General features: G+C 36.3%; 1 protein-coding gene across 1 annotated transcript; it reads right to left on the reverse strand.

The window, feature by feature from the left end:
• Positions 1–3,704: 3,704 nt before the first annotated feature.
• Positions 3,705–27,130, reverse strand: LOC145241483 (uncharacterized). Its single transcript, XM_080104478.1, has 2 exons — positions 27,002–27,130; positions 3,705–7,537 (listed from the first exon to the last, which is right to left on the reverse strand). The coding sequence occupies exon 2, from the start codon at positions 7,315–7,317 to the stop codon at positions 3,841–3,843; it is 3,477 nt and encodes a 1,158-aa protein (XP_079960604.1). The 5' UTR covers positions 7,318–7,537; positions 27,002–27,130; the 3' UTR covers positions 3,705–3,840.
• Between the last annotated feature and the right edge of the window lie 684 nt (positions 27,131–27,814).

Genomic DNA, 27,814 nt, shown 5'->3' on the forward strand with positions numbered 1-27,814 from the left:
ACCTTCCAGAGGTTGAAACCCAATTACAGGAGACTAAACCAGACCTTTTATTTTTAAGTGAAACTGGCATTGGACAGGCTATTTCCCTAGAAGAGTTCGCAATTAAAGGATACTCTAACTTAACTTCTAAATCTGACCCCCAAGATCGCCATGGGCATGGAATTTGTGCCTATATTAGGGATAACTTTCCATGTGGTAGGGACATCTCCCGGGAAGATCCTAACTTACCCTATATGTGCTTCCGGGTTGCTTTAGCTCACACTACGGCATTTATATTTACTCTCTATCGCCCCCATAACAGCGGAGTTACTATCTTTAAAAGCATATCTGAGAAAATTGACCAAGTCCTATCTGCTTATCCTTCAGCTAACATTCATGTATGTGGTGACTTCAATGTTCACAACGTCGAATGGTTGACCCACTCTAACAAGACCGATGATGAGAGGAGGTTCTGTCATGATTTCTCCATTGCCTATGACCTCACTCAGATTGTTCAGGAACCCACCCGTGTGCCCGACAATGACGGCCAGTATGCGAGCCTACTAGACCTTTTTCTCACAACTTGCCCTGAACTATGTTCAGTTTCTGTTCTGTCGCCTCTTGGATCTTCCGACCACTCTGTTGTATCAATTAAGATAAAAATGAAATGTAATAAGTCCCCAGACGTACCTCTCCATTGTACAGGGATAGCTTCGGTACATTTATATCTGATCTACCTCTGCATTCCATGTTTAAAAAGGATGTGTCCTCTATAGTGTTAGACCTGACGGAATGGTTAATTGTAGGTATTGACCGTTTCATACCCTCGAAAAAGTTTCAGCAAAAACCTAACAGCCAGCCATGGTTCTCTCCAGAATGTGCTGCTGCCATTGCGCACAGAAATCACTTTTTCCACTGTTTCCAACGTAATAGATGTATGAAAACTAAAGCCGCTTTCAGGACTGCCAGCAACCATTGTAAGAAAGTAATAAAGAATGCAAGAGAGTTGTATGCTCAATCTGTTAAGTCCAAAGTAGCTGTGCAGCGGCTTGGTTCCCACCAGTTTTGGCAAATAGCAAACAGAATCCTGATCAGAAGCGTGTGCTCCATCCGAACTATTATTAATGGACCTGAGGTAATCTCGTCAGCATCAGACAAAGCCAAACTCTTTGTCAAGAACTTTGCAGCTAATTCTACCCTTTGCGATCAAGGCCGCCAACCCCCAATATTTCCTCCTGTATCAGAAAACACGCTATGTTATATACGTATATCTGTACGTGATGTTGCCAAGCTAATCAAAAACCTTGATTCCAGTAAAGCAACTGGCCCTGACGGTATTCCAATTATAGTACTCAAAAAACTTCAACCTGAACTAGCGCCCATACTTACAAAACTGTTTAAACGTTGTCTTAAGGAGAATAGTTTCCCATCTCCCTGGAAAATTTCATCAGTATGCCCTGTATTTAAGAATTCAGGTGATCGCTCATCCCCCTCTCAGTACAGGCCAATAAGTCTCCTGTGCGTCATGAGTAAATTGCTGGAATCTGTGTTAAATAGAGAAGTAATCAACCATCTTAGCAAAAATAACCTTCTTAGTGACACTCACTATGGTTTCCATTCTGCTAGATCTACAGCAGATGTGCTTACAGTTATATCTCATAGGATTAGCAAATCTCTCGACGGAGGCAACCTTTCTAGGGCAATTGGTCTTGACATATCTAAGGCCTTTGATAGGGTATGGCATAAAGGTTTACTTCATAAGATCTCTAGCTATGGTATTGCTGGAAATGTCTTCTCAATTATTAAATCATTTCTTTCTGATAGGTTCATAAGAGTAGTAGTTGAGGGGCAAAAATCAGAAGCTCACAGTATTAATGCCGGTGTCCCTCAGGGGTCCATCCTGGGCCCAACTCTTTTCCTGATCTACATTAATGATCTTCCAAATCACATCCTTACATCATTTGTAGATATCTATGCTGATGACACTACCATTTATGATAGCACATCTAAGACAGTAAACGACCAAGTTCTCTCCAATTCTCTCTCCTCTGATCTTGAGCACGTAGTACAATGAGGTAAGGAGTGGCTGGTTACTTTTAATGTATCTAAAACCAAGCTTCTCTCTTTACATCATCAACATTCTGATCCACATCTGGCATCAATTGAAATGAATGGCTCTCGTCTTCAGGAGGCCTCAAGTTTTGACAAGCTTCTTGGCTTGACCATTACTCCTGATCTTAAATGGAACACGTACATCAAATCTGTTGCCAAGGCCGCTGGAAAAATGGTGGGATCTTTCTATCGATCCAGTAGATATCTCACTGCTGATGCTATTCTCTATCTATCTAAGAGCCAGGTACGTCCAAGGATGGAATACTGTTGCCACATCTAGGCAGGAGCTGCTAGAAAGGACTTGGCCTGCCTTGATAGAGTTCAAAATAGACTTCGTAGCCTCGTAGGAGATGTCCTTTTCTCTTCCTTGCAACCTCTATCTCACAGAAGAGTTGTTGCGAGTTTGTCTCTGATGTATCGTTATTTTCATGGAAAGTGTTCGAATGAGCTTCAATCTATGGTCCCCCCTCGCCAAACTTTCACAAGAAACACTCGTCTAGCTGTAAACACTATCAATAATTCCCCCCACTCTTTATCTGTGCCTAAACCTAAACGTAGATTCCATGAACAAAGCTTCTTTCTTAGAACTGCACGCCTGTGGAATTGTCTGCCGTTTTCCTGCTTTCCGGCTGACTACAATATGGTTGTCTTCAAGTCTAATGTAAATAAGTTCTTGATGAGCCGTTCCATATAAGTTATCAAATTTACCAAATTTTCATTACTAATGATTACTATATTGTCCAATTTCTACTGTACACTCTTTAACCCTTATCCTTGAGTGGCCTCTTGGCCTTGATAATGTGGTGATGCCTATGTAAAAAAAAAAAAAAAAAAAAAATTTACAATTGCGTTTTATGATATTCACACCATTTTTTGAAACCATTATATCTTTCAAAAGACGGCGTGAATATCACAAAACACAATTGCAAGTACTCTTCCGATCTTTTTGGATTTATGCAATCAAGCCCATATTCTTTTTATTCTCTTTTAAAATTAATGACTTAATTCTTATTCTTTTGATGAATCAGAGCGGAAAATATTCCAAAAATGGCATAATTATGATTGTTTCTGCGCTACGAAACAGCTGTCAAGAATTTAACATTTTAACATGCTGAGAGAAATAAGTGGTAAGATGGACAACATCTTGGAATTTGGAATATAGACTTTTGGTCATTTATTTGTAACATACATCAAGCTCCATAAATAAAAGGATTGGGATAGATAAAAGGTGAAATATAATTGAATAAGCATATTTTCCCATAAACACACACACACTATATATATATATATATATATATATATATTCCTGTCTGTTTGTTCACAATTTGGTTAATAAATACAAAAGGTAAACTGTTTCACAAATAGATTTTAATACCGAAAACGGACTTTTATTCCTGTATGATTTCTATATATCAAAAGGAATCAACATTCAAGATGTTATTTCATTTACATTTCATTAAAGAAAATCTGTTTTAATAATTAGCTCTAAATTTCTAATGGAAATTAATAATAGAATTGTTTTCAGTATTCTATTTAGAAATATTATATATAGTTAATTTATTTTTAATCATTAGTATAACTAACATCAGCTTCATTTAGAAACAGAAGTAAGTTTTCATTTAACCCATGAGTTATTTCCCTGTAAGATCCATTCGAGCTGTGTGATATTGTTTTCATTTTTTAATTTTAGGAGAATTCTGGACAAGAACCAAAGTCATTTGATTGGTTGAAAGCAGATATACATCATTGTCACTTGTATGGCATCCCACCTGTGTGCATTTCCTGCGAGATAATCCCATTATCATCATCATTGTCGTCATCAATATCAATGACAACTGTTTCAAAAGGGTTATGTTCAGTTATTGACTGTACAACTGTTGTTAAAATTTGCCCATCACTTGAGGTTGTTGACAGGTATTCCACCTGGTCTGCAGGCGCTTTTGAAAAGGACGCAGATAAATTAAAGTCTGGAATATCAGCATCAGATCTTTTCTGAAACACTGCCATTTTGACTGGGTAAAGCTGAGAACTGCTTGATAAGGGAAGTTCTTGTTTAACTAAAGACTCGGACAAGTCTGTGTAATTTGTTTGATCTTCAAAATTTGTCGGAAAAAAGGGGTCAGGATTATCTTTGGAAAAATTGTTCTTGGTTCCTTGCTGATTGTTTAATGGTAAAGTGAAGCTGATTTTGGAACCTTCAGTCTTAACTGGAAACTGTTGGAGACTTGAGTTAATTCCAGGACAAATTGAGGTTGATTCGGTTGTTGTGATATTGACACTCGACTGAATCTCTGTTTTAGCTTCAACGCAGTTGTCAGATTCGAAAATAGTGGCTTCAAGATTGTCTACGAAACTCGGATCGACGTCGTCAAGATTGTCTATCAGTAGAGAAGGGATTTCTGGATTTGTAGGAAGCTCTTCTATCTGGGATGATACGGGATCAGGTAAATTGGCCGCAGGAGCTTCAGGCAAGATAGCTGGGGAATTTGTGCCAAAACTCGGTTTTGCTAAATCTGGAAGCTGCCTGGCATGTGTTCGGACGTGTTTTTTCAAGTTGCTTGACTGCGTAAATGCAAGCCGACAGATCGCACATTTATAAGGCCTCTCCCCTGTGTGAACACGTCGATGTTTTGTGAGGTGACTCGTCTGCGCAAACGCTTTTGGACAAATATCACAACGGAATGGACGCTCTCCAGTATGAGTTCGTATGTGAAGACGGATGTCAGCGTTACGGACAAATGTTTTCCCACAAACTGAACAACGGTAAGGACGTGGCTTTCCACAGTCAAATATCGAAGTCGTTGTTACAGACATATTTGAAGTGGTGGCTTCCATCATTGGTGCTACGGACACTAAAGAAGAAGCAGTAGAAGTGAACGCCGGTTCTTGTTGAGAGAAATTTGGCATCACTCGACTAAGAAATGACGAGGGAGGAGAGTTGTTGGGTGATGGAGAATCGTCAACATCAATAACTTCAAATTTGGGGACTATTGGTTCTGGTAAATCATCATGGTCGATTTGTGGCGTCTGTACTGTCGGTTTAACATCTTGTAATGCTGAGATGTCTGTTTCTTGTTTTACAATCACTCGTTCGCAGTTTGAAGCCTCGTTTTGAAGCTCGGATTTTTTAATCCCAATTTCGCTACTGTCTTTTAAGGACGGCTGGACTTGGAGAACCTTTTGCTGGTCCGTTATGTTTGAGGGCGTCTGAAAATGTTGATTATGTTCAAAGTTGTAAGTTTCGACGGTCGCTGTTTTTGGTTGTACTATTTCTCTGACATAAATATTATCCTTGCTTTTTTTGCATTCTGTGATGTGCAAAGTAAGTGCGTTTTGCGTAAAAAATGTCAGCTTGCAATACAGACACGGGTACAACTCTTCTTTTACGCTCGTACTCTCGGCTTGGTTTTCTGCATTCTGACTATTCCAACACGGGGGGTCTGAATCTTGTAGCGGCTGCTGCTGATCAACATTATTCAGTATGGGTTTAAAGTGGATTCGGACGTGTTTCTTTAAATTGCTTGACTGTGTAAATCCTAAATTGCATATCGCACATTTATAAGGCCTTTCACCAGTATGCACTCTTCGATGTTTTGTTAAATGACTCGTCTGTGCAAACGCTTTTGGACATATGTCACATCGGAACGGTTTTTCTCCAGTGTGCGTCCGCATATGCAAACGGAGATCTCCAGGACGTAAAAATGACTTCCCACATCGTATACAGCCATGCGGCCGCCTCAAACTACCCAACCGACGAACAGCACTACCCCTAAAGTTTGTTAAAGAAGGACTTCCGGACAGTGTAGATTCGCGTGAAGCTCCTTTTGAGAGAAGCATACTTCCTCCCCAGTGTGGGCGAAATGATCTTGATTCTGGTCTTCGTGGAGGTCTTAACGGAAGGTGTTGTTGAACTGTCAATGTTGATGCTACAGGTTGTGTTGCTAAGGCTCGGCGTAGTGATCTTTTAGCTAGAGTTAAAGATCGGCCAAACTTTGGCGTCGATGCGGGTTTTTCTTTGTTATGCTTGACTTCAAGATGTTGAGTAAAGTCTTCAGAGGAGGAAAAACTTAATTTACAGAGGTTGCATTCGAAACTTTGGATAAAAACCTTTGACGTTGACAGTTCTTCTGTGACGATCGGTTTATCTGATGTCTGATCTCGTTCCAGTTCACGGCGTGCTTGTAAAGTATGAAGGTTTTTGTGTGCCTCCAGATCTGGGTTGTGGACGAAAAAAGCCGGACACAATTGGCATTGGAAAGCACTGCCATGTTCGTAGCACATGTGATTCAGAAAATCGCCAAGATCCGAATAATGAGCAGGACATTTAATACATTTATAAAATTTGCTAACGTTATTTGATGGATTGTTTGAATTCTGGCTAGTGGATCCAGATGCACCTTCACGGACATCAATTATGTCGGTGACTATCGGCATTGCGCTAGTAAGAGAATAGGAGACGTTCGTAGAGGCCTTTGTTAAAGGTGGCGATGAAAATGTCGGATTGCTTTGGACATGAGTTTGGTTAAAGTATCTAGATTCTCTTGAAACTACTGATGGTGTAGGCCTGGGTAATGACAGCGACGAAAGACTCGAAGCAGTCGGTAAGCTCGGATTCGACCAACGCATGTGCTTTTTTATATGGACTTGAAGGGCAGTGTAGGACAAAAACTGCCGCCAACAAAATTTACATTTGTGAAATAGTCTGTTATTGCTGTTGCCGACGCTGGGTGCGCGCGGATTCAAAGCATGGTTATTCAGTATAGTTAAACCTGTATTGACATCATTTACTGCAGCTAATGGTTTCTTCTTCTTGGAGGTAACTTTAAAATGCGTGCGGACATGTTTTTTAAGATTGCTTGACTGCGTAAACGACAAGTTGCATAGTGCACACTTGTAAGGACGTTCGCCAGTATGCACGCGCCGATGTTTCGTTAAGTGACTCGACTGCGAAAACGACTTCGGACAAATTTCACATTGGTATGGCCTTTCGCCTGTATGCGTTCGCATATGAAGACGAAGGTCGCTCGCTCGTGAAAACATCTTTCCACACTGGCAGCATTGTTCTGTAAGAGGCCGCTTCCAACGGGCTTGCTCCGGTTGGTCAGCTTTGGAATCTGAAGTGTTTTCAAGAATCATGGACATCTGTTTGGAAAATGTCTTCTGCTGTTTACCATCGTCCATGTTTGGATGGGTGCTGCCAAGGTTATATGGAGAATCTGCTGCCATTCCGTTAAATCAAACAGGAGATATGTGATTGGGTAAATTGGCCACAAGAACTTCGGACAAGTTGGCCTGGGAACCTGTACCGAATCTTGGTTTTGATGAATCTGGAAGCTTCCTGATATGTAATAGTAAGACCATTTATTTAGTCAAAGAACACTTCCAGCTGCTCCAATTGGTCCACTTTAGAATCCGGGCCATTTTTAAGCAGTATGAACCATAGCATCTGCAATAAAAACACAGATATAATTTTAATATGTTCATAGACAAAAAAACTTGCATCTTTTATAATCATACTAGCAGGCTCCCACCGGCGTTGGCCAGTCGTAAAAATATGCTTAAATATAACGGTATGGATTTATTAATTATGTGTTTCTTCTTGTGGCTATTGTAGTCATAGGGATTTTGTTGGCCATCTATATATATAAAAGGCAAATGCGATGCTCACATTTTTGTATGTCCAAGAAAGGCTTTTTTTGCCGGGGTCTCGGGGGGGGGGGTTACTATGTCTTAGAACTGTTTATATACCCCCTAGATCATAATATGTACGATTTGCGAAGGGACGTTGTGTCTAGATTCATTCTGATTGACTTTTATAAAATTTGTGCTATTTCGCTCTGTCACGTGTTTGTTTGGATTTTTAGTAGAAATAAAGTGAAACTAATCTGAAGTGAACACCTGTCAATTGAGTTTTTAATGCTTAAATAAATTCAAACATCTTTCTGTTACTCTCCCTTGTTGGCCGAGCGGGTAACGTGTCAGGTTTTTTCCACACTTTATTTTCCACCTTCGCCTCAAGGTTCGATCCTACCTACATACCAAAACATTTTTTTCTTTTACCACACGGGCGACGCCGGACAGTTCGCTGTTTTCTTTTTTGCTTTTCCGATTTTTTAAAGAAGTTTAACATTTTAATTTTTATATGTACCCCCCCCCCTCAACACACACACCTCCAAACACCTGGGTACCCTCGCTAGTCTAATAAAAGGCTAAGTTTGTGTATGCCCACGAAAGGTTTTTTGCGTCAAGGTTCTCATGTCAGTTACATTCCGGGAGAAGTTTTCTCATATTTCCTAGATCATAATATCTCAGATTTGCAAACAGACACGGTTTCTTTCATTTTTTGATCGAGTTTTAAAACATTCCCGCCATCCTGACATGTCAGCTGTTTGTTTGTCTTTTTCGTATAAGTAAAGCAAAACTGTTTGAACACAAACACAACCGCCTGCCCTCCCAGCCAGGTAGTATCTGTTTTGTAATTGGTTCTTGGTCAATGTAGGGGAAACCCTTCATACTAATACAATTACTATTTATTTAGATGCTGCCAGAGTGCCCCCTTTTGGGGGGAGCTGCTTTTCCCCCCCACATTAAAAACGATCTTCATGGGAGGTCTAAAAGCAACACCATTTCTGCAAGTCATCTTTTTGATTAATTACACTAAATTTGAATGCTTTACACTTCCAGTCGTGTCATGGTGTAGCGGCAAGACATCAGGTTTTCTTTCATTTTTTTTCCGCCTTCGCCTATTAACACTTTTTTTTTTTACACCTTCAAAGACCCAGGCTAGTCTATAATATAAATCTCACCTGTCTGTGTAAGTGTATGTATGTTTGTATATCTGCCTACAACTTTTGATAGAGGCAACAAATTTTCACTAGATCGGTATCGTTTTGAAGCTTGACTCTTCAGATGACAAATATTGAAAAATTGGCCAAAAACATTAATTCCTTCACCCTCAACTGGGTACTTTTCTACAAGGAGGGGGTTGCTTTTTTCGCTAATATTTTCCAAAGTCATCCCCCTTTTTGATTGATTAGCCTTAATTTAAATCTTCACCACTTCCGATTTGGCGATGGACGCAATGGTAAAGACTTCACTTTTTTTTTCATGTTCTTTTCCTCCTTCGTGGTACTGGTTAGAGCCTGCCTACTACCACTTTTTTTTTTTTCAACACACACCTCTAAACACCCGGGCAACACTGGGCACTCAGGATAATGAAATATATTTCGCACATGACAGAAATGAAATCTTTTGTTTATTTTATTGTATTTTATAAGAAATAGTTGTATTTAAAATTGAGAATAAAAAAAAAAAAATTTTTTTTTTTAATTTCGTTTCATTTGTTAGTTCCGGTTTACGTTTTTAATGCATTAATTTACTCAGCTTACATTGTCAATATGAAAACGAGGCTATAAACAAGGAGACAAAACATAAAAATGCTGACAAATAGTTTTTATGATATTAAAACCGATGCTTATGCACTTATGTTACCATGCTATTTTAAAAAAAATAGTATTTTCAAATTAAATTCAAGTTTTATGATATTTTTTAATTAAATTGTTAGGTGAAAATACAGAATAATTACAAAACACCCTCTTCATGTGAAGACTGGCTTTCTAAATAATAATGTGACTATTTCAGCACAGTAACATAAGTGCTTAAGTACCTTAAAACTTTTATTTATCCAATGGGCCATTCCATTTCATGTGTGTTACAGTTCGGAAGGGTTTTCAGTGATAACATTTATTTAAAATCGCTCTTATAATACTTTACTCTTTTCTTTTTGGCTTGTTTAGTCTTAAGTCATGTAGTACATAAAAAAAACATACCTCTGACCATTTTTTTATAATAGTCTTGTTTTTAGCATCACGTGCATTACGTCTGAATGGAAGGATATTTTAAACATTGTTAAACTCTGTGAATTGTGCCTTTATTTTTTTTATAAAAATGTTTTTCTAAATTTTTATGGAGTCTTCTGATTATTGCAATAGTCTTTTAGTAAATTTTTATTCATTGAACCTCTGCGAATTAAGGTATTTGTTGTCACGTGTGTTACACCTTAGTGTCACGTGCGTTACTCATGCGATGTCTCATCGATTTCCAAAGTTCAGTGAAGTGGAAAAATACTCAAATTTGGCAACTGATCAGAATAATGTATTTTCTTAATCTTAGTTTTTATCCTAAGCGAATTGGTTATTTGGTTTGGACCATACTGTCCCTTAAAGTTCAGGCTTTATAGCATAAACAATTTTCATTGAAAAGATTTCAAACATGCAAGGTGTAAAAACCTTTATTTTTTTCATGTATGCATCATAAAAATATATTAAGTAGTTTTTTGAAAACTCTTTGAATGAACACATATATATAAGAATTTTGGAGTAGAAATCTTTTGGACATTGTTAATTTTTCCAGCAGCAGCAAGCACTAACAATCCATGTTGGTGACTTAGTGTAAAAAATCGACAAGACCAGCTTAGTTCTCCATATGGTTCATAAAGACATTTATTTTCTCAACATTTGAATATTTTAACTTGTGATGAAAAGAAAAATTAAATATTTTAATTGTTTATTTTTTCTTCAATAATTTAATTTTAACATTTAGACAATGACCTATTTAAAATAAAAAACATTTCATATCAACAAAACTGAAAACTACTGGTTACTAAATACTGCTGTTTGCTGTTTGAAATTAGGCAAATAAAACAATTTATTTCTTTTGTTATAAAATTTGAAATGAATTGATTAAGTACTTTTCACGCAAGTGTAAATTCATAACAAAATGTCTGTTTACATAGTGGTTTACAGCAATGACTTACACATTTTTTTTAAATTTTTATTTTTAATTATTTAGAAAACATTACAAGTGTGTGATTATAAAAAGAAAATGTATCTGGGCTATTATATACCTTTTGAATGAAGTTTCTATCTTGATTTATTTTTGTACTAGAAAACCTCAACTTTTTGATGTTCTAATGAAAAGTCGTGTTTTGTTAAAATTTCATGGTTATATATATATATATATATATATATATATATATATATTAGCTGCATCCTGCCATGCATTGCTGTGGCTCAAATTGGCGCAATGGAAAAAGTTCCAAAATGAGGAAATGCATGTTTTTTTATAGGTTTAATTTCCCATTTCGTATGGGTACACAGTTTTTGTTGTTCCATTTTCTTAGCTGATTTAGAGATATTTTGGGTTTAGTGACTCTTGAACATGTAACATAAATTGTCCATGTGAAAAAACTGTCAGTGTATAGCTATAAGCCACACAATTGTAAAGATTGTTCCCTGAGCTTTGTTGATGGTTATTGCAAATGATAATACAATTAGAAAGTGCAATTTCCTAAAGTGTAATGATGTATCCGGTGGAATCATAGGAATGCATAGAATAAAGATATATTCATCTGTGAAAGGTCCTGTTAAGATTGTTGTTTCTATGATATTGTTTGTTAATTTTTTTACTGCAAGCCAAGCGCCATTGCAAAGCTTAGATTAGTTTATATTTCACAGGATAATTAGTATGCCAATTTTCAGTTTCAGTACATGCGGTGGAGTCCCTGGCAAATCTAGCTGTTGGATAATTACCCACTTTATCTGCTTCCACAACAGCGTCGATGGCTACCTCACTTGGAATTTTACGTCGAATAATAACGTTAAATTCATGGGCGTCTTTGCATTGAGCTGCAAGAATAGCTTGTTTACTCAGTCAAAGGGAATTCGTATAATTAATTTGAATATTTGGAAAACCCTTTTTAACCAACTCTTCTTTTGATTAGCAATACACATGAAAAAATTGAAATGGCTTAAAATATTTCAATATTGGTATGCATAGAAAGAGCTTGATGAGTTAAGAGAGAATCTTTTTAAATTTTTTAAATCTGATTAAAATTAAGGAAGTTATGGCTATTTTTGTGCCTCACACGTTTGGATATTTTTCCCTCTTTAAGACCATATGCGTTTCGTCACATTTTTTACACTACTTTTTCAGTAAAAATGTCATATCTTTGTTAAAACACAAGACTAAGAAATGAAATTTACCATATAAGTGTATTTTGTACAAGGAATCAGAATATGCAACTGAAAATCTCCCAAAGTTTATGGTTTCCAAATAATCTGCAGTAAATGTGCATAAATGTGCAGCAATTCCTTAAAAATGCCATGTATCTATAAACAGAAAAGAAGTTGGAGAAGTCAAAGTTGAATTGTAATGTGCTTTATGTACAAAAAACTTAAATCTAAACGTAAGACCATTTAAAAATGAATATATTGCAATATTTCTTTGGTATTATTGTAGATTAACACCTTCTGTTTAACCCCACTCAACTCCTTCTGACCACCCCTCCAAAATGTGATTCTACCTTTTTAGGAAATTATGTATAAAACGCCATGAAAAACTTTAATGAAAGATAAATTATTTTAGAATTGAATGTAAAATAATTTCCTATTACAGGTCATTCTAGCATTTTAGGGCAGTTAACTGTTTTTTTTTTCTATGGGAAAATATGCATGCTTTTTTTTTTTTAAGATGATTATGTGTAGGTTTAAGAGGGTTTCTATGCAATGAGAATATCGGGAGGGTTGCCATTCGGACTTTGAATTAATTGTAGGGCTAAGGAAAATTATGTGTGAACATACTGAAAACTTGACAGAGACAAAGCTAACAAAAACAATATTAGAGGGGGGAGCGGTTAGTTTCACAAAAATTTAATGTAAAATAATTCACCATTTCCTGGCCATTCTAACATTTTAGGACAGTTAACCAATTTATTTTTATGTGTATTTTTCTTTAAGGAAGGATCTATTTTTTGTTTGTTTGTTTTAGATGCTTGTATGTGGCTTACAGAGGTATTTTGTTGGGGGGGGGCTTGCCACTCGAACTTAGTGTTATTGTTAGGGTTAAAGAGTGTTTTAGGAGGAGACTTGCCACACATAATTTGGATTAGAGGTGAAGTCAAAGAAAATTCCATAAATTTGTTGATTTCTATTTTCGAGGTTGAAGGTGTTAATTCCATAGGCCGTTTATACTACGCTGGAGCAGGTTGTAAAAATATCTTTCGCTTAATAAGTAGAAAAAAAAATAACGAAATAAAAAGCTTCCTAATTGTAGTTTGATGTGTTTTCTAACTGCTTTTAAAATTTCAAGAATATTGATATAGATTTTGAGAGTTTGTATTACTATACACATAGATTCGAAAAAGTTGTCAAAAAAACAAATATATAACAAATAAATGTTATCAAAAGCAAGTTACTTTTCTACCTAACTGGATAATTTTTTAGTGTTTTTATTTAATGTAACATGTTTATTCAGCTTGAAAACAGTGTTTACCGATGTTTTGGAAAATTTAAAATGGCGCCCGACTCTCTTGAAACGGTAAGTTTGGGGAAAAGAGTTAAAAATAAAAAAGTAGACAAAATACTGCTAGAAACTCGCTTAATATATGTTATCGTGACATAGGCTGACATATATTCGGTGAGTTTTTAACAGTATTTTGTATAGTTTTTTTTATTTTTAACTCCTTTTCTCAAGTTTACCGTGTCAAAGAGAGTCGGGCCGGGCGCCATTTTTAATTTTCCAATACATCGGTAAACACTGTACATTTTTCGAGCTGAATAAACATGTTACATTAAATAAAAACACTAGAAAATTATCCAGTTAGGTAGAAAAGTAACTTATCTTGCCTTTGATAACATTTATTTGTTATATATTTGTTTTTTGACAACTTTTTCGAATCTATGTATAAACGAGATTTTGATACTTATTTTGATTTTGAAAAAAAAACATTTGTGGCTGTTCGCAGTAAAACATTGTTTTAATTCGCTGTTCAAAACTAATTTAAAGAATAAAAGTGCATGCAAGCTATATATCTACAAAAGTTTATTTTGTTTTTTTAACCACGTTTTTAAATTTGACGAGAAATGTGAGAAATTGCAACAGATTCATAATGCCGAATTGGTTGGGATTGTCGTTATTATACATTCTGAAAACCGAATAGTTCTAAACTAATGTTATTCTGATAACAAAATAGCTCTAATTAAACATAAGAACATTTATATTCATATTTTCATATTTTTCTTAATTCGTTCTTGAATAAAAATTAAAGAACGCGTGTTGTTTACACTGTGCTATCGCTGATTCTACAGGTTGGAGCTGCTGCTGCTGCTGCTGCTAGTAATACTAACTTCATTTGACCAAATTCGAGAAATAGAAACAATTTTTTTTTCGGGTAGGTCCTTTTAAATTATCAATTACCGCGGACCTACTCAACATAAAATAATACTTTTAATTGACAAAAATAGTAAAAAGATTGATTTACTTACTACTGGGTGTCCGAAGAATTTTTTTTTCAAAATGTTCGATACTGGTCATATTAAAGTCTTATTTTTAACACGACAAAAAAAAGAAATGGTCAAAAATATTTCGGACACTTGACAGTATTAAGATTAACACCTCTTCTAATTGGTTCCCAAATCTCATGACGAAATTCTTTATACAATCACGCTACGGACCTTTAGAAAACAGGGGGGGTCATTACAAAACCTTACCGAAAACGCCATTTTATGACGTTCACATTTTTATCACTTTATTTGCTTAAAACTCTTAAAATATATAATGTACATTCATATTTATTAATTAATTATTATTGAAAGTATATTCATTTCCGAACAAAACAGTAGTAATTTGAAGACTTGAAGTGCTTTGGTTTAAAAAATATGGCTATTTTAGTAGAACTACCTTGAAATCTGTGATTATCCAAAGCGTTTTTTCGTCCGTGTGTATTACTATTTTGATGTAATAAAATTAAAGAAATTAAGAGTCAAAGAATTTCGCCCTTAACTTGGATCAGCCGGCACTTTTCTGTATCCAATTTCCCACAAGTGATGCAAAAGTTTCTGTGTGGATCAAGCAGTCTGCAAGTGGATACGCATATTTTGAGTTAAGTTTAATGTCTTCACATGGCACCAAAAAGTAGAGTATTTGAGGCAAGTATTTATTTCATCTGCTGGTGTTGATTGAAGAATAACAGGTAACATTTGTCTGAAATCTCCTGCAAGCAGTATTACTGCATTCTCAAATAGTCTGACATTACCACGTAAATCTTGCAAGGATCAACCAAGAGCCTCAAGTGATTTTTTGCGTGCCATTGTGCATTTATCCCAAACAATAAGTTTGCATTTTTGCAATATTTTTCCCCATACTGGATGTTTTGGAGATGTTGAACATGAGATTTTTGAAAAATTGAACGTTTAATAGTAGTTTCAAAATAGAATAAGTAGTTCTTCTACTTGGTAGCAAGGTCGCAGGTATTCTGCATGCAGCAAGGGCTAAGGCTATGTCATTTTGTCACCGAATGGCTGCTAAAATCAATTTAATTAGAAAGGTTTTACCAGTTACTCCTGGTGCTGTTCAAGGTAGCAGTAATTTTCAAATAACTTCTAATCTCACAGTAAGTAAATTAAGTGACTAAAATAGGATTTATCCATGTTTTGACAATGTCTTATTTACTGTAATTAATTCAGGAGACTAAAATAGGATGAGGGTTTGAGATGGACAGATAGAGAGGAAGATATATAGATAGAAAAGAGAAAGCGAGAGAGAAATAGAGAAAGAGAAGGAGATAGAGAGAGGGAAGAGTTAGAAACAGAGAGGGAGCGAGATAGAGGAAAAGAGAGAAGGGAAAAGAGAGAGAGAGAGAGAGAGAGAGAGAGAGAAAGGGAGTTAGAGACAGGGGCTCAAAGAGAGATGGAGGTGATATAGAGAGAAAGATAGATCGGGAGAGATGGATGGAGAGAGAATTTAAGAGAGGAAGAGAGAGAGAGGAAGAGAGAGAGAGGGTGAACTACACTTCACTGTTTATTTCCTCGATCAGTAGAGGATAAATCCTTCGAGACTGAGGCAATTTTTATTTTTATTTCCAGAGTATCATTTTTATTTTTATTTCGAGAGTACCCTTTTTTTCAGGAGCTAGATTTTCCACACAGTAGAAACCGACCGGGTTATCTGTACTTTCACCTAACAATTGAATAAACAAAAAGATATTGTAAAACTTGAATTTAACATGAAAATACTATTCTAAAAAATAGCAAAGTACCATAAGTGCATAAGCGTCACTTTCTTTTAAACATTTATTTTCCAAAAGAATGACGTCAACAACCGGATGTAATAATAACAAAGTTATGTGAAAGAAATTATAAAGTAAAATTTTAAATGTAGAAACAAAACATCAACAGAAAAAAAAAACATAAAAACCTACCGCTCATTTGTATTTCTTATTAAATGTTTGGAGAACATGTCATTTTTTTTTTGTCAAATAAATAAATTTCAAGCAATTTTTGTAATAAATAATAGCAACTTTGTTAATTTTTACGACTTGCGTATTATAACCCTATGTTAAAAACGGCTTTCAGAATATCCCCCCTCCCCCAACCTCCCCACATTAAAAACGACTTTTGAAGTTTTTTTTTAGAGGGGAGGGGGGATAATCCAGATGCTGTTTTTAACATAGGGAGGTTAGGGTGTTTATAATACGCTGGGGCGAGTCGTAAAAATTTACCAGCAACTTTCTTGTATTTTTTTATAGTTTAGAAAAAGTGAAAGAAACTTTTTGTGTATTTTTTTTTTTTTTTGCAAGTATTTAAACAACAAGCAAAACTGGTGTATATTAGCCACCGCCAAAAATGGCCGAAAAATCAAGTTGTTTTTTAAAACAAAATTACATTTATTAAAATCCATTATTTCTGAGTAACTTTTTTTTTTCCAGAAAGATAAAACCCTGAATTTTATCATATAGAAAACAGAATAATGTAAAACTTTTTCTACTATTTTTAATTAAATTTTAAATGTTAAATTTTCCCAAAAAGTTAACAATTCACATTTTTTGTCTTGCACAAAAAACGTACATAAATATTTAAAAAAAAAAGGTTTTTGAAATAATTAATTTATTCATTTGTTGTCTAACTAAGATTTAGGGTGATTTTCTATGAGAATATGCAAAAATATTATAATATAAGTACCTGGATTTCAAATAATTCCACTTATTCATATAGGCAACCAGTTACTTTGCGTCGATCTAGACAATGTTTACGTTTGTACTTGATAAAAAGCAAACTATGGAAAACCAAACAGGCCAAAAAAAACTTATTTTTCAGTGACGAAAACTTCAATGTATTATTAAGGCTGAGGCTGGCCATTACCAGATTTGTATGAGTTTGGTTTTTAATGTGTATGTGTGTGGGGGCCAGGTTCCCCAAAATGGGTGGGGGCAATTTAAAGCAGAATAAAAAAAAATTATTTCAGCGCGTTTGGTCCACCGTAGTCGAAAGGCAGCAAACATTTTCAAATGGGATCGAAAAAATGATGCTATTTTTAACACAAAGGGCACAATATGTATCAATTTTTTTTTTGTATCGATTCTTCAAAGCATGCCCTGTTTAATAATGGTCATGCATTATTTGGCTCGCTAAAAAAAAATTGTTAATTTATTTATCAAAGATTTTAAAATGGCTTTTTTCGTATAAATATTAACATTTTTTTTTTTTTTTTTGCTTAACTTAAATTAATTATTTTACTTAACATATTCACCGAATTTCACACTTCAAAACTCAAAAGCGGAATAATTAAACACAATCGAAGTTCTGATATTCAGACGTCAAAATAAGGTATGCAAACAAATTTTTTTTTTTTTAAATCTATAATCCTGTCCCTTACAACAACACAATATGTTTTGTTCAGATTCAGATGATTATTTTAAGCATATTTGGAACCCCCTCAAAACAAGGGGGGGGGGGGTTGTAAGCAAAAATATATATATATATATATATAAATATCGTTTATGAAAAATAAGTACACTGTTATAAAGTTCATTCTTCTCTTAATAATCACTGAAAATTTCGTATTGATTGGATAATTACCTGATTTTTGGTAGATTTTTAAAAAGACGATCCATCAAAAAGTACTTGCCTGCCCCCCCAGTTTTGGCGGTGTCTAGTGTATATATATTGCCAAATCACGGCGGGTAGTTTTTTTTTTTAATTATTATTTTGTTATGCCAGGGAGGAACACAAAGAAAAAGCAGGAAGGAAAAAAACCCCAAATTAATGCAATTTTTTCTATAAAAAAAAAAAACAGGAAAAATGGTATACTTATTGATAAGAAATGTCACTGAATAGGAATAATGAAAGCAGATTCAATATAAACCGGAAGTATTTTTGGTAAGTAGCCCCGGCTGAAATTGGAATGGAAAGTAACGATGTCGAAAAAAGTTTTTTAATATGATAATATTTTTTACATTTTAATATTTAAAAACACAGTTAGGTTAGTAGTACAATCATTGTTACAAAATATAACCGCAAATGGACCTATAGTTTTCTAGTTTAGTAAAGCCGAACAAACCAGATGTTCAAATTTTATATACGTAGATATATAGTAAATTTAGAAAATAAGTATGGCAATTATATATATATATACATATATATTCAGTAATCAGTAATGTCCTATTTTCGCGTGGAATTTTTTTTTTAAATGTCCAATTAGAACAAAAGAATTGAAAAGAAAGTTTATTTCTCAATAAATAAATCGTGACGTCACGTGTGCTACACAAATTCAAAGTGTTCTTTCAAGAAGGAAAAAAATAGCTAAATTTTTTTTTGCTATTATTTTGTTTGCAGTAATACACTAGCTTATAACCAGAAAGGATTTTTTCCGCGGGGGTTTTATTGAAGAATGAGAGACAAAAAAGTCGATTAAGCGTCACGTGTGTTACATGGACATAGGGCTAACTTTATGAAAATTTAATGTAAAAATGATTGACAACAGAAACTCAGGGTCTCAATTGTTTTGAAATCTATATATGTCTCAATCATGAAAAATATAATTAAACATAATTCTATGTTATTTATTAATAAAAATGAATGTCTGAAAAATAGGCAATTCTTTCATTTTCTGACTTCAATAAATAGCCGATGTTTACAGACAGCACAGAAAAGATCAGAACTGAAATTTTAAAAATTTTTTTGTAGTTTAGGGTGTTGTCTTTCAGAAGAAAACATAACAATGCTAGAAAATATTGGATTTAAAATTTTTTGATTTTGGACCACTTTCCATGGAATGAGCCCAATGTATTCCCTATTGTTTGCATGGGTCGCCATGTTTGTCTTTGCGTCGGCACAAGAATTGAATATGTGTATACCAAAACAAATATGGCAACAAGTGAATGTGATAGTCATCAAAAAGCAAGTGCCCACGTGTTTGTGCCTTATGTGACTGTACGTAAAAATGACAACAATAACAAACTTACCTTCAGATGTACTCTGAAATAGAGGTGCCATGACGATTGACTGAGCTTTTATAGCAAAACCGAGTCACATGTTTACAGGTCATGTTATGGGGAGAAAAATGAATAAAAACGGTGTGAGAAGTGGAAGAAGGAAGGAAATGAAGTCAACAGGCATTTTGTTTAACCACTACCAGGAAGCAACTGTTGCAAGAATTAATTTTTTTTTGGCAAGGAAAAATCAGCAACCAAGTTATTTCAACAAGCTATTTTTGACCATTTTTTAGTCGTTTCCGGCTGACTGTTGCTAACAGCACCATTTTCTTTCCCTGTGAAGTTTTTTCAGTCACTTTATTTACTATAAAATGACAATAACTAAATTTTTTTTTTTTTTTTTTTTTACAAGGGTGTCACCACTTATCAAGGCCCAGAGGCCACTCAAGGATAAGGGTTAATAGGTATACATTAGTCATTGTGATTTTAGCATAGTAAACAGTGGGAATTTTCAAACTTGGATTACTTAGGGGGACGATTCAATTAGAACTTGTTCACATTGGACTTTTTCTTTTTTTTTTTTTTTTCATAGGTATCAACTCAAGGTCAAAGAGGCAACTCAAGGATAAGGGTTAAAGAGTGTACAGTAGAAATTGGACAATATAATAATCATTAGTAATGAAAATTTGTTAAATTTGATAACTTATATGGAACGGCTCATCAAGAACTTATTTACGTTAGACTTGAAGACAACCATATTGTAGTCAGCCGGAAAGCAGGAAAACGGAAGACAATTCCACAGGCGTGCAGTTCTAATAAAAAAGCTTTGTTCATGGAATCTACGTTTAGGTTTAGGCACAGATAAAGAGTGGGGGGAATTATTGATAGTGTTTACAGCTAGACTTGAAGTTTGATTTGAAGCTGATACCCGAATTTGATGGGTCAATGTCTATTGTTGACTGGGTTGAAAAGGTCGAGTTGAAGTAAAGAGAATCCACAACGTGATTCCCTTGAGATTGGCTGGAGGCACCTTGAGTGTATATCAATAACTTAGTGCTGCAGAGAAGACTGATTTGATGGCAATTAAAAATGCACAAAAGGCTACTGATCTGTGTACGGCTTATGAAAAATTTGCTTCGAGGAGACAGTGTGGATGTTTTGTTTTTGCAAAAAAAAAAAGTTTCTTCATTCTTTTTTCTCTCTTGCTCTAACCAAGTCTGTCGACCTATTCCACAAATCCCCAAAACTCCACTATAAAAAGTCTCCAGAAAAAAATATACGAGTAAACCCAGAACTCCAACTTCCAACGTAGACCCTCACTACCATGTCTCCTTCTCCAACATCGGGTCTACATTCCAACCTTTCAGAGGTTGAATCCCAATTACAGAAGACTTAACCAGACCTATTATTCCTAAGTGACACCGGCATTGGACTGACAATTACCCTTGATGATTTTGTAATTAAAGGATACTCTTAACATCCAAATCTGACCCCCAAGATCACCATGGGCATGGAATATGTGTCTACATTAAAGATGGCTTTCCATGTGATAGAGACATCTCCAGAGAGGACCTAATTTACCCTATATGTGCTTCCGACTGGCACTTGCTTACACCACAGCATTTATATTTGCCCTCTATCGTCCCCACAACAGCGGAGTTACCATCTTTAAAAGCATATCTGAGAAAATTGACCACATTCTGTCTGCTCATCCTTTGGCCAACATTCCCGTCTGTGGTGACTTCAATGTTCATAATGATTAACCCACTCAAACAAGACCGATGATGAGGGGAGGTTCTGTCAGTCACAATTTCTCTATTGCTTATGACCTCATTCAGATTGTTCAAAAACCCATCCATGTGCCTGATACTGACAGTCAGTATGTAAATCTCCCAGACCTTTTCCTCACAACTTGCCCTGAGTTATGTTCATCTTCTGTTCTGTCTTCACTGGGATCTTCCGATCACTCGGTTATATCAGTTAAGATAAAAACAAAATGTAATAGATCCTCAGACGTACCTCTCCATCGTACTGTATATGGATATTCTATGGCTAACTGGGATAGTTTTTGTACATTTATATCAGATCTACCTCTGCGTTCCATGTTTGAAAATAATGTGTCCTCTATAGTGTTAGACCTGATGGAATGGTTAATTGTAGGTATAGACCGCTTTATACCCTCCAAAATATTTCAGCAAAAATCTAACAGCCAACCATGGTTCTCTCCAGAATGTGCTGCTGCCATTGCGCACAGAAATCACTTTTTCCATTGCTTCCAACATAATAGATGTACTGAGACTAAAGCTGCTTTAAGGACTGCCAACAACCACTGCAAAAAAGTAATAAAAATGCGAGAGTTGTATGCTCAGTCCGTTAAGTATAAAGTAGCTGAGCAGCGGTTCCCACCAGTTTTGGCAAATAGCAAACAGGGTCCTGAACAGAAGCGTGTGTTCTATCCCAACCATCATCAATGGACTTGAGATAATCTCATCAGTATCAGACAAAGCCAAACTCTTTGCCAAGAACTTTGCAATTACTTCTACCCTATGCAACCAAGGCCATCAGAAAACACGCTATGTGACATATAAATATCTCTGCATGATGTTGCCAAGCTAATCAAAAATCTTGATTCCAGTGAAGCAACTGGCCCTGATAGCATTCCAATTATAGTGCTGAAAAGTTTCAACCAGAACTAGCTCCCATACTTATAAAGCTGTTTAAGCATTGTCTTAAGGAGACCTGCTTCCCAACACCCTGGAAAACCTCATCAGTATGTCCTGTATTTAAGAATTCTGGTGATCGGTCATCTTCCTCTCAGTACAGCCCAATTAGTCTCTTGTGCGTCATGAGTAAGTTGCCGAAATCTGTGTAAAATAGAGAAGTCAACTACCTCAACAAAAATAATCTTAGTGATATGCAATACGGTTTCCGTTCTGCTAGATCTACAGCAGATGTGTTGACGGTTATATCTCATAGAATTAGTGAATCTTTTGATGCAGGCTTCCTTTCTAAGGCAATTGCTCTTGACATATCTACTAAAGGTCTACTTCATAAGATATCCAGCTATGATATAGTTGGAAATGTTTTCTCAATTATTAAATCATTTCTGTCAGATAGATTCATAAGAGTAGTAGTTGATGGGCAGAACTCAGAAGCTCACAGTATTAATGCTGGAGTCCCTCAGAGGTCCATCCTGGGCCCAACTCTCTTCCTGATCTAAATCAATGATCTTCTAAATAACATCTTAAGATCATTCGTTGACATTTATGCTGACGACACTACCATATATGGCAACATATCAAAAGCCGTAAATGGCAAGGTTCTCTCTGATTCTCTCTCCTCTGATCTTGAGCACGTGGTACAATGGGGAAAGTGGTGACTGGTTACTTTTAATGCATCTAAAACCAAGTTTCTATCTTTACATCATCAATGCTCTGATCCCCTATTTGGCATCAATTGAAATGAATATCTCTCCTCTTTAGGCGGCTCCATGTTTTGACAAGCTTCTGGACTTGACCTATACTCTTGATCTGAAATGGAACACATATATCAAATCCATTGCCAAGGCCGCTGGAAAAATGGTAGGATCCTTCTACCGCTCCAGTAGATATTTCACTCCCGATGCAATTCTCTATCTATATAAAAGCCAGGTACGGCCAATGATGGAGTACTGTTGCCACATCTGGGCAGAAGCTGCAAGAAGCAGCTTATCCTGCCTTGACAGAGTTCAAAATAGTCTTCGTAGCCTAGTGGGGGATGCCCTTTTCTCTTCCCTGGAACCTCTTTCCCACAGAAGAGATGTTGCGAGCCTATCTCTGCTTTATCGTTATTTTCATGGCAAGTGCTTACCTGAGCTTCAATCTATGGTTCCCCCTCGTCAAACTTTCATGAAAAACACTAATTTCCCACACACTTTATCTGTGCCTAAACCTAAATGTAGATTCTATGAACAAAGCTTCTTTCTTAGAACTACACGCCTATGGAACTCTCTTCCGTTTGACTGCTTTCCAGCTGACTACAATTTGATTGTCTTCAAGTTCAGCGTAAACAAGTTCCTGATGAACAATCCCCCTAAGAAATCCAAATTACAAAATTGGCACTACTTATGTATACCCATTAACCCTTATCCTCGAGTGCCTTCAGGGCCTTGATAAGTGGTGACTCCTTTGTAAAAAAAAAAAAAGAAGCTGAAAAAAACTTGCAATCCTGTTTGATGGACATATGTGTATGCATTTGTTGCCGGCCTTCCAACCTGTTTAAAGCAACTGCTGAGAGCCTCCACCAGCATTTCAGCAATGCTCATGGTATGCGCTCAAGCCATCATCAGAGATGAGGAGGACCTAGGAGAACCAGTTGTAATGGTAGCGCAGACAGCCCAGAATAGTACAGGGGAGACTCCTAGTCTGAGCCCTGTGACCAGCGGGAGATGTTTCCGCTGCAGCCGGTGGGGGTCATTTTGTGAAAAGTTGCACTGACAATGGGTAGGGACGTGCGCGCTGTTTCCAATGCAGCAATATTGGACACCTAGCCCAAAATTGTGTGGGAAACACGTTAGGGGACAGAATGTCAATGCCACTCTGCTGACAAGATGTGAGGTGCAACCAACAATGACTTTATACATAAATCAAGTCTAACCTGCTTAGTTCTCCTTGATTCAGGCTGCTCACATACCATAGTGAGTTCCAGACTGTCAAACCTGGAATAAGAAGAACATCAAAGTCACCACAATAAGCGGCGAGACACAAGCATGCTGTGGAGCCAGAACCGTGAAGATCCATATGGACTCCGATGTAGCCATGGAAATCAATGCGTTGGTGACACAAGGAGATTTGCTGGGGTTCGGGTTATTGCTAGGATATAATGCCATCAAGGCACTGGGGAGGGGGGCAGAATTGTCATTGAACAAGATGGGAGCATGCGCTTTTTGGAAACTCCAGTGTGTGCTGCAGTCCACATCAATCGGCCTGATTTCAAGAAGGCCTAGACTGCATCATGGAAGTGAACAGAGGGAAAAGCACCAACTGAACTTACGAATGGCATTGCGGAGTACCCCATACCTAACAAGGCTCGTAATGGATACGAGCAAGAGTTGGAGGCGTGGATCCAAGATGGATGGTTGATCCCCTACCCTAACAAGCTTGGACCTCCCAAAGGTCTGACACCCTTAATGGCGGTGGTCCAGCATAATAAGTCAAAAGTAAGACCGGTGCTGGACTATTGTGAACTCAACAAACACATTGAGGCTTACACTGCTGATGTTTATGTGTGCACCAGCAAACAGAGGGAAATGTGCCAGAAAGGCGCTAATGTGTCGATATTAGATTTGCAGAAGGCCTATTTGCAGGTGCGAGTGGGATGAGACGTAGCTGTTCCAGACAGTGTGGTTTCAGGGTCAGAGATACTGCTTGACACAACTTTGGTCTGAATGTGGCACCGCAGATCAAGAAGACTATTGTGAATGCGGTGCTGTACCAAGAAAAAAACACTGAGGACACAATATCAGCCTACATTGATGATGTGTATGTCAATGAGGATGTACAGTTTGCATCGTGTGTCAGGGAAACTTAGCTCAGTTCGACTTGGAGTGCAATGATCCTGAACATCTGAAAGAGCACGCGTATTGGGGTTGGACATCTGTGAGGAAGAAGGCATCCTACGATGGAGGCATGGCAGTGGAATTCCAGGCATCTCTGACGTTATTCCACAGCGGACTGTTTTTTTCTTTGTGATGGAAACTTGTTGGTCATCTATCAGCCTGTGGCTGGCTCCGTGCAGCTGTAGGAGTTATTAAACATAGAGCGAATTTGGTGGCCATAGGTTGGGACGATATACCTGATGATGTTCTCCTAACTCTAATGATAACGGAAACTCTGCAGAGAGTGAATGAGAAGGACCCTGCCCGTGGAGAGTGGTGCATTGATGGTGACGACGTAAATGTGTGGGTCAACGCCAGTTCATTGGCATTGGGAGTCTCATTAGAGCAAAGAGGAAATGTGTTTGAGGACGCATGTTGGCTGCGACTCATAAATGATGCTCAGCACATCAACCTGGCAGAATTGAATGCTGTTATAAAAAGTATAAATCTGGTGCTGCAATGGCAATCAAAAAAATTGCATTTGTACACAGATGCTTTCTTGTTTAATAACCGGCTGCTTCCCTCTGCAACAATATAAAATAAATAAAAAAATGTACCCCCCTCTCACTTTATAATTTTTTTCTTTTTGTTTTTTTAGCAATTTTTCAACAGTTTATTATCAAAACACAAACGTCAATATTTAGACATTTGAAAGGGGTGCTAAGTTTTTAATTACAACGTTCTAATAAATCGATTCCCCATATTGGAAACACACGACGAGAAAAATAAAATTGTTTAAAAAATAGTTCATGATTTTAAGTTCTTCATTTTCCGATATTTTCAATGATTGCCATTTGGAATATTGTTGTTTACAAGTAAAACAAATCAACCTAGCCTCTTTGTTTTCGAATACAAGTCAATCCGGTTTCGTTTTCGATTTTCCAAAATTTTAGGGTTTGTTTTACTGTACACATAGATTCGAAAAAATAAATGTTATCAAAGACAAGATAAGTTACTTTTCTACCTAACTGGATATATTTTTCGTGTTTTTATTTAATGTAACATGTTTATTCAGCTCGAAAAACAGTGTTTACCGATGTATTGGAAAATTTAAAATGGCAGCCGACTCTCTCTCTCTTTCTCTTTGAGGCGGTAAGTTTGGGAAAATGAGTTATAAATAAAAACCAGACAAACTACTGTTAGAAACTCGCTCAATATATGTTACCGTGACATAGGCTGACATATATTCGGCGGGGTTTTAACAGTATTTTGACTGTTTTTTTTTTTTTTTTTTTTTTTTTATAACTCCTTTTCCCAAACTTACCGTCCCCGAGAGAGAGTCGACTGCCATTTTGAATTTTCCAATATCGGTAGTAAACACTGTTTTTCGAGCTGAATAAACATGTTACATTAAACATAAACACTAAAAACATATCCAGTTGGGTAGAAGAGTAACTTATCTTGCCTTTGATAACATTTATTTGTTCTATATTTGTTTTGTGACAACTTTTTCGAATTTATGTGTACAGTAAAACAAACCCAAAACACCTGCTCTTTTCAAAGATAATTTTCATTAAGTTCCAACAAATTGAAAAATAAAAATAAAAACTCCCTTACTTAACGTGTTCTTGTTCAGTGTTTCCAATATGGGGGATCGATTTACTAGACCGTTGTAATTAAAAACTGAGTACCCCTTTCAAATGTCTAAATATTAACTTATTTGCTTTTTGTTTTGGAATAATCTGATAGATTTGTGTCCAATTGATTATACCTATTTACTATGACTCCCCAGAGTTAGACACCAGGGTCGTTTTTTAACGTGGAGAAAAGGTACAAAAATAAAAAATTGTCTCAGTCGTAAAGGATTTCTCCTCCACCGAAAGAGAACAAGAAAATGAAGTGCAGCATCTGAAGAACAGATACTACACTTTGATCTTGCCCAAAAGGCCAAGATATCCGCTAAAAAAAAAAAAATGCAAAATAACGAAAAGAAAAAAAAATATAAGGATTTTGTACACGTCCGGTAGAACTAATAATTAAAAAAATAAATAAATAAATGGTCTCACCTATTTTTTTTTAAGAAGATCTACTCGAGGATTAAAAAAAAAAACACACTCACAACGCAAATTTACAATGAGTTTAAAAAAATCTCGTTAAGCAAAACACTGTAATAAATTGCTATCACCGGTTTCAATATCAACGGTGTCAACAAAATATATTCGATTACAAAATAATATTCCAAGTGAGCTATCCTCCATCCCTAAACGGCGAACGAGCGCTTCTACAGAATTGGGACGAGATTTTGTAGTCAATAAATTGGAGTTTTTAGATAAAAGAAAACAATGGTTTCAACTGATTTTTTGTTTTTTTTTGTCAATTCGAATAAGTTACAATAGTAGGTTCCAAATTATGCAGTCAAAATTACCTGAATTATTAAACAAAACAACTTTAATCGTGTTAACCGACGGTTAACTTAACCGTGTCAGAGTAAAGGGAATTGATCCTTCACAGCCAGTCAACGAGGAAATACACAACAGATATGGGATAGGGCATCCAGTCTGGGTAAAAGACCCAGGAAACCGGTGCGCGGTGCACTAGTCACCAAATTCAAACGGGGACGAATATCTGGGGTAATTAGGCAGCAGTCGGTCAGCACCACGCCACGCCATGTGTGCGGTCTTTACTAGGCTTCCAAATTATGCAGTCGAAATTACCTGAATATTACTGAATTATTAAACATGTTGCGGTAGCCGGTCGTCCGGAGACAATCGACTCTATAACTTATATGAAGGATGACACGGGCAGTAAGAAAAACGGTGAACTGGCAAAGAAGAAACGACAGACACGGATTGATCGTTTACAAGACGAAAAGATCGTCC

Source organism: Euprymna scolopes, chromosome 20 (genome assembly GCF_053919585.1).
Source record: "Euprymna scolopes isolate OS-2025 chromosome 20, ASM5391958v1, whole genome shotgun sequence".
Lineage (NCBI taxonomy): Eukaryota > Metazoa > Mollusca > Cephalopoda > Sepiida > Sepiolidae > Euprymna > Euprymna scolopes.

Coding starts and splice junctions, on each gene's coding strand:
- LOC145241483 (XM_080104478.1), bottom strand. CDS start 7,317: ATGGCAGCAGATTCTCCATATAACCTTGGCAGCACCCATCCAAACATG.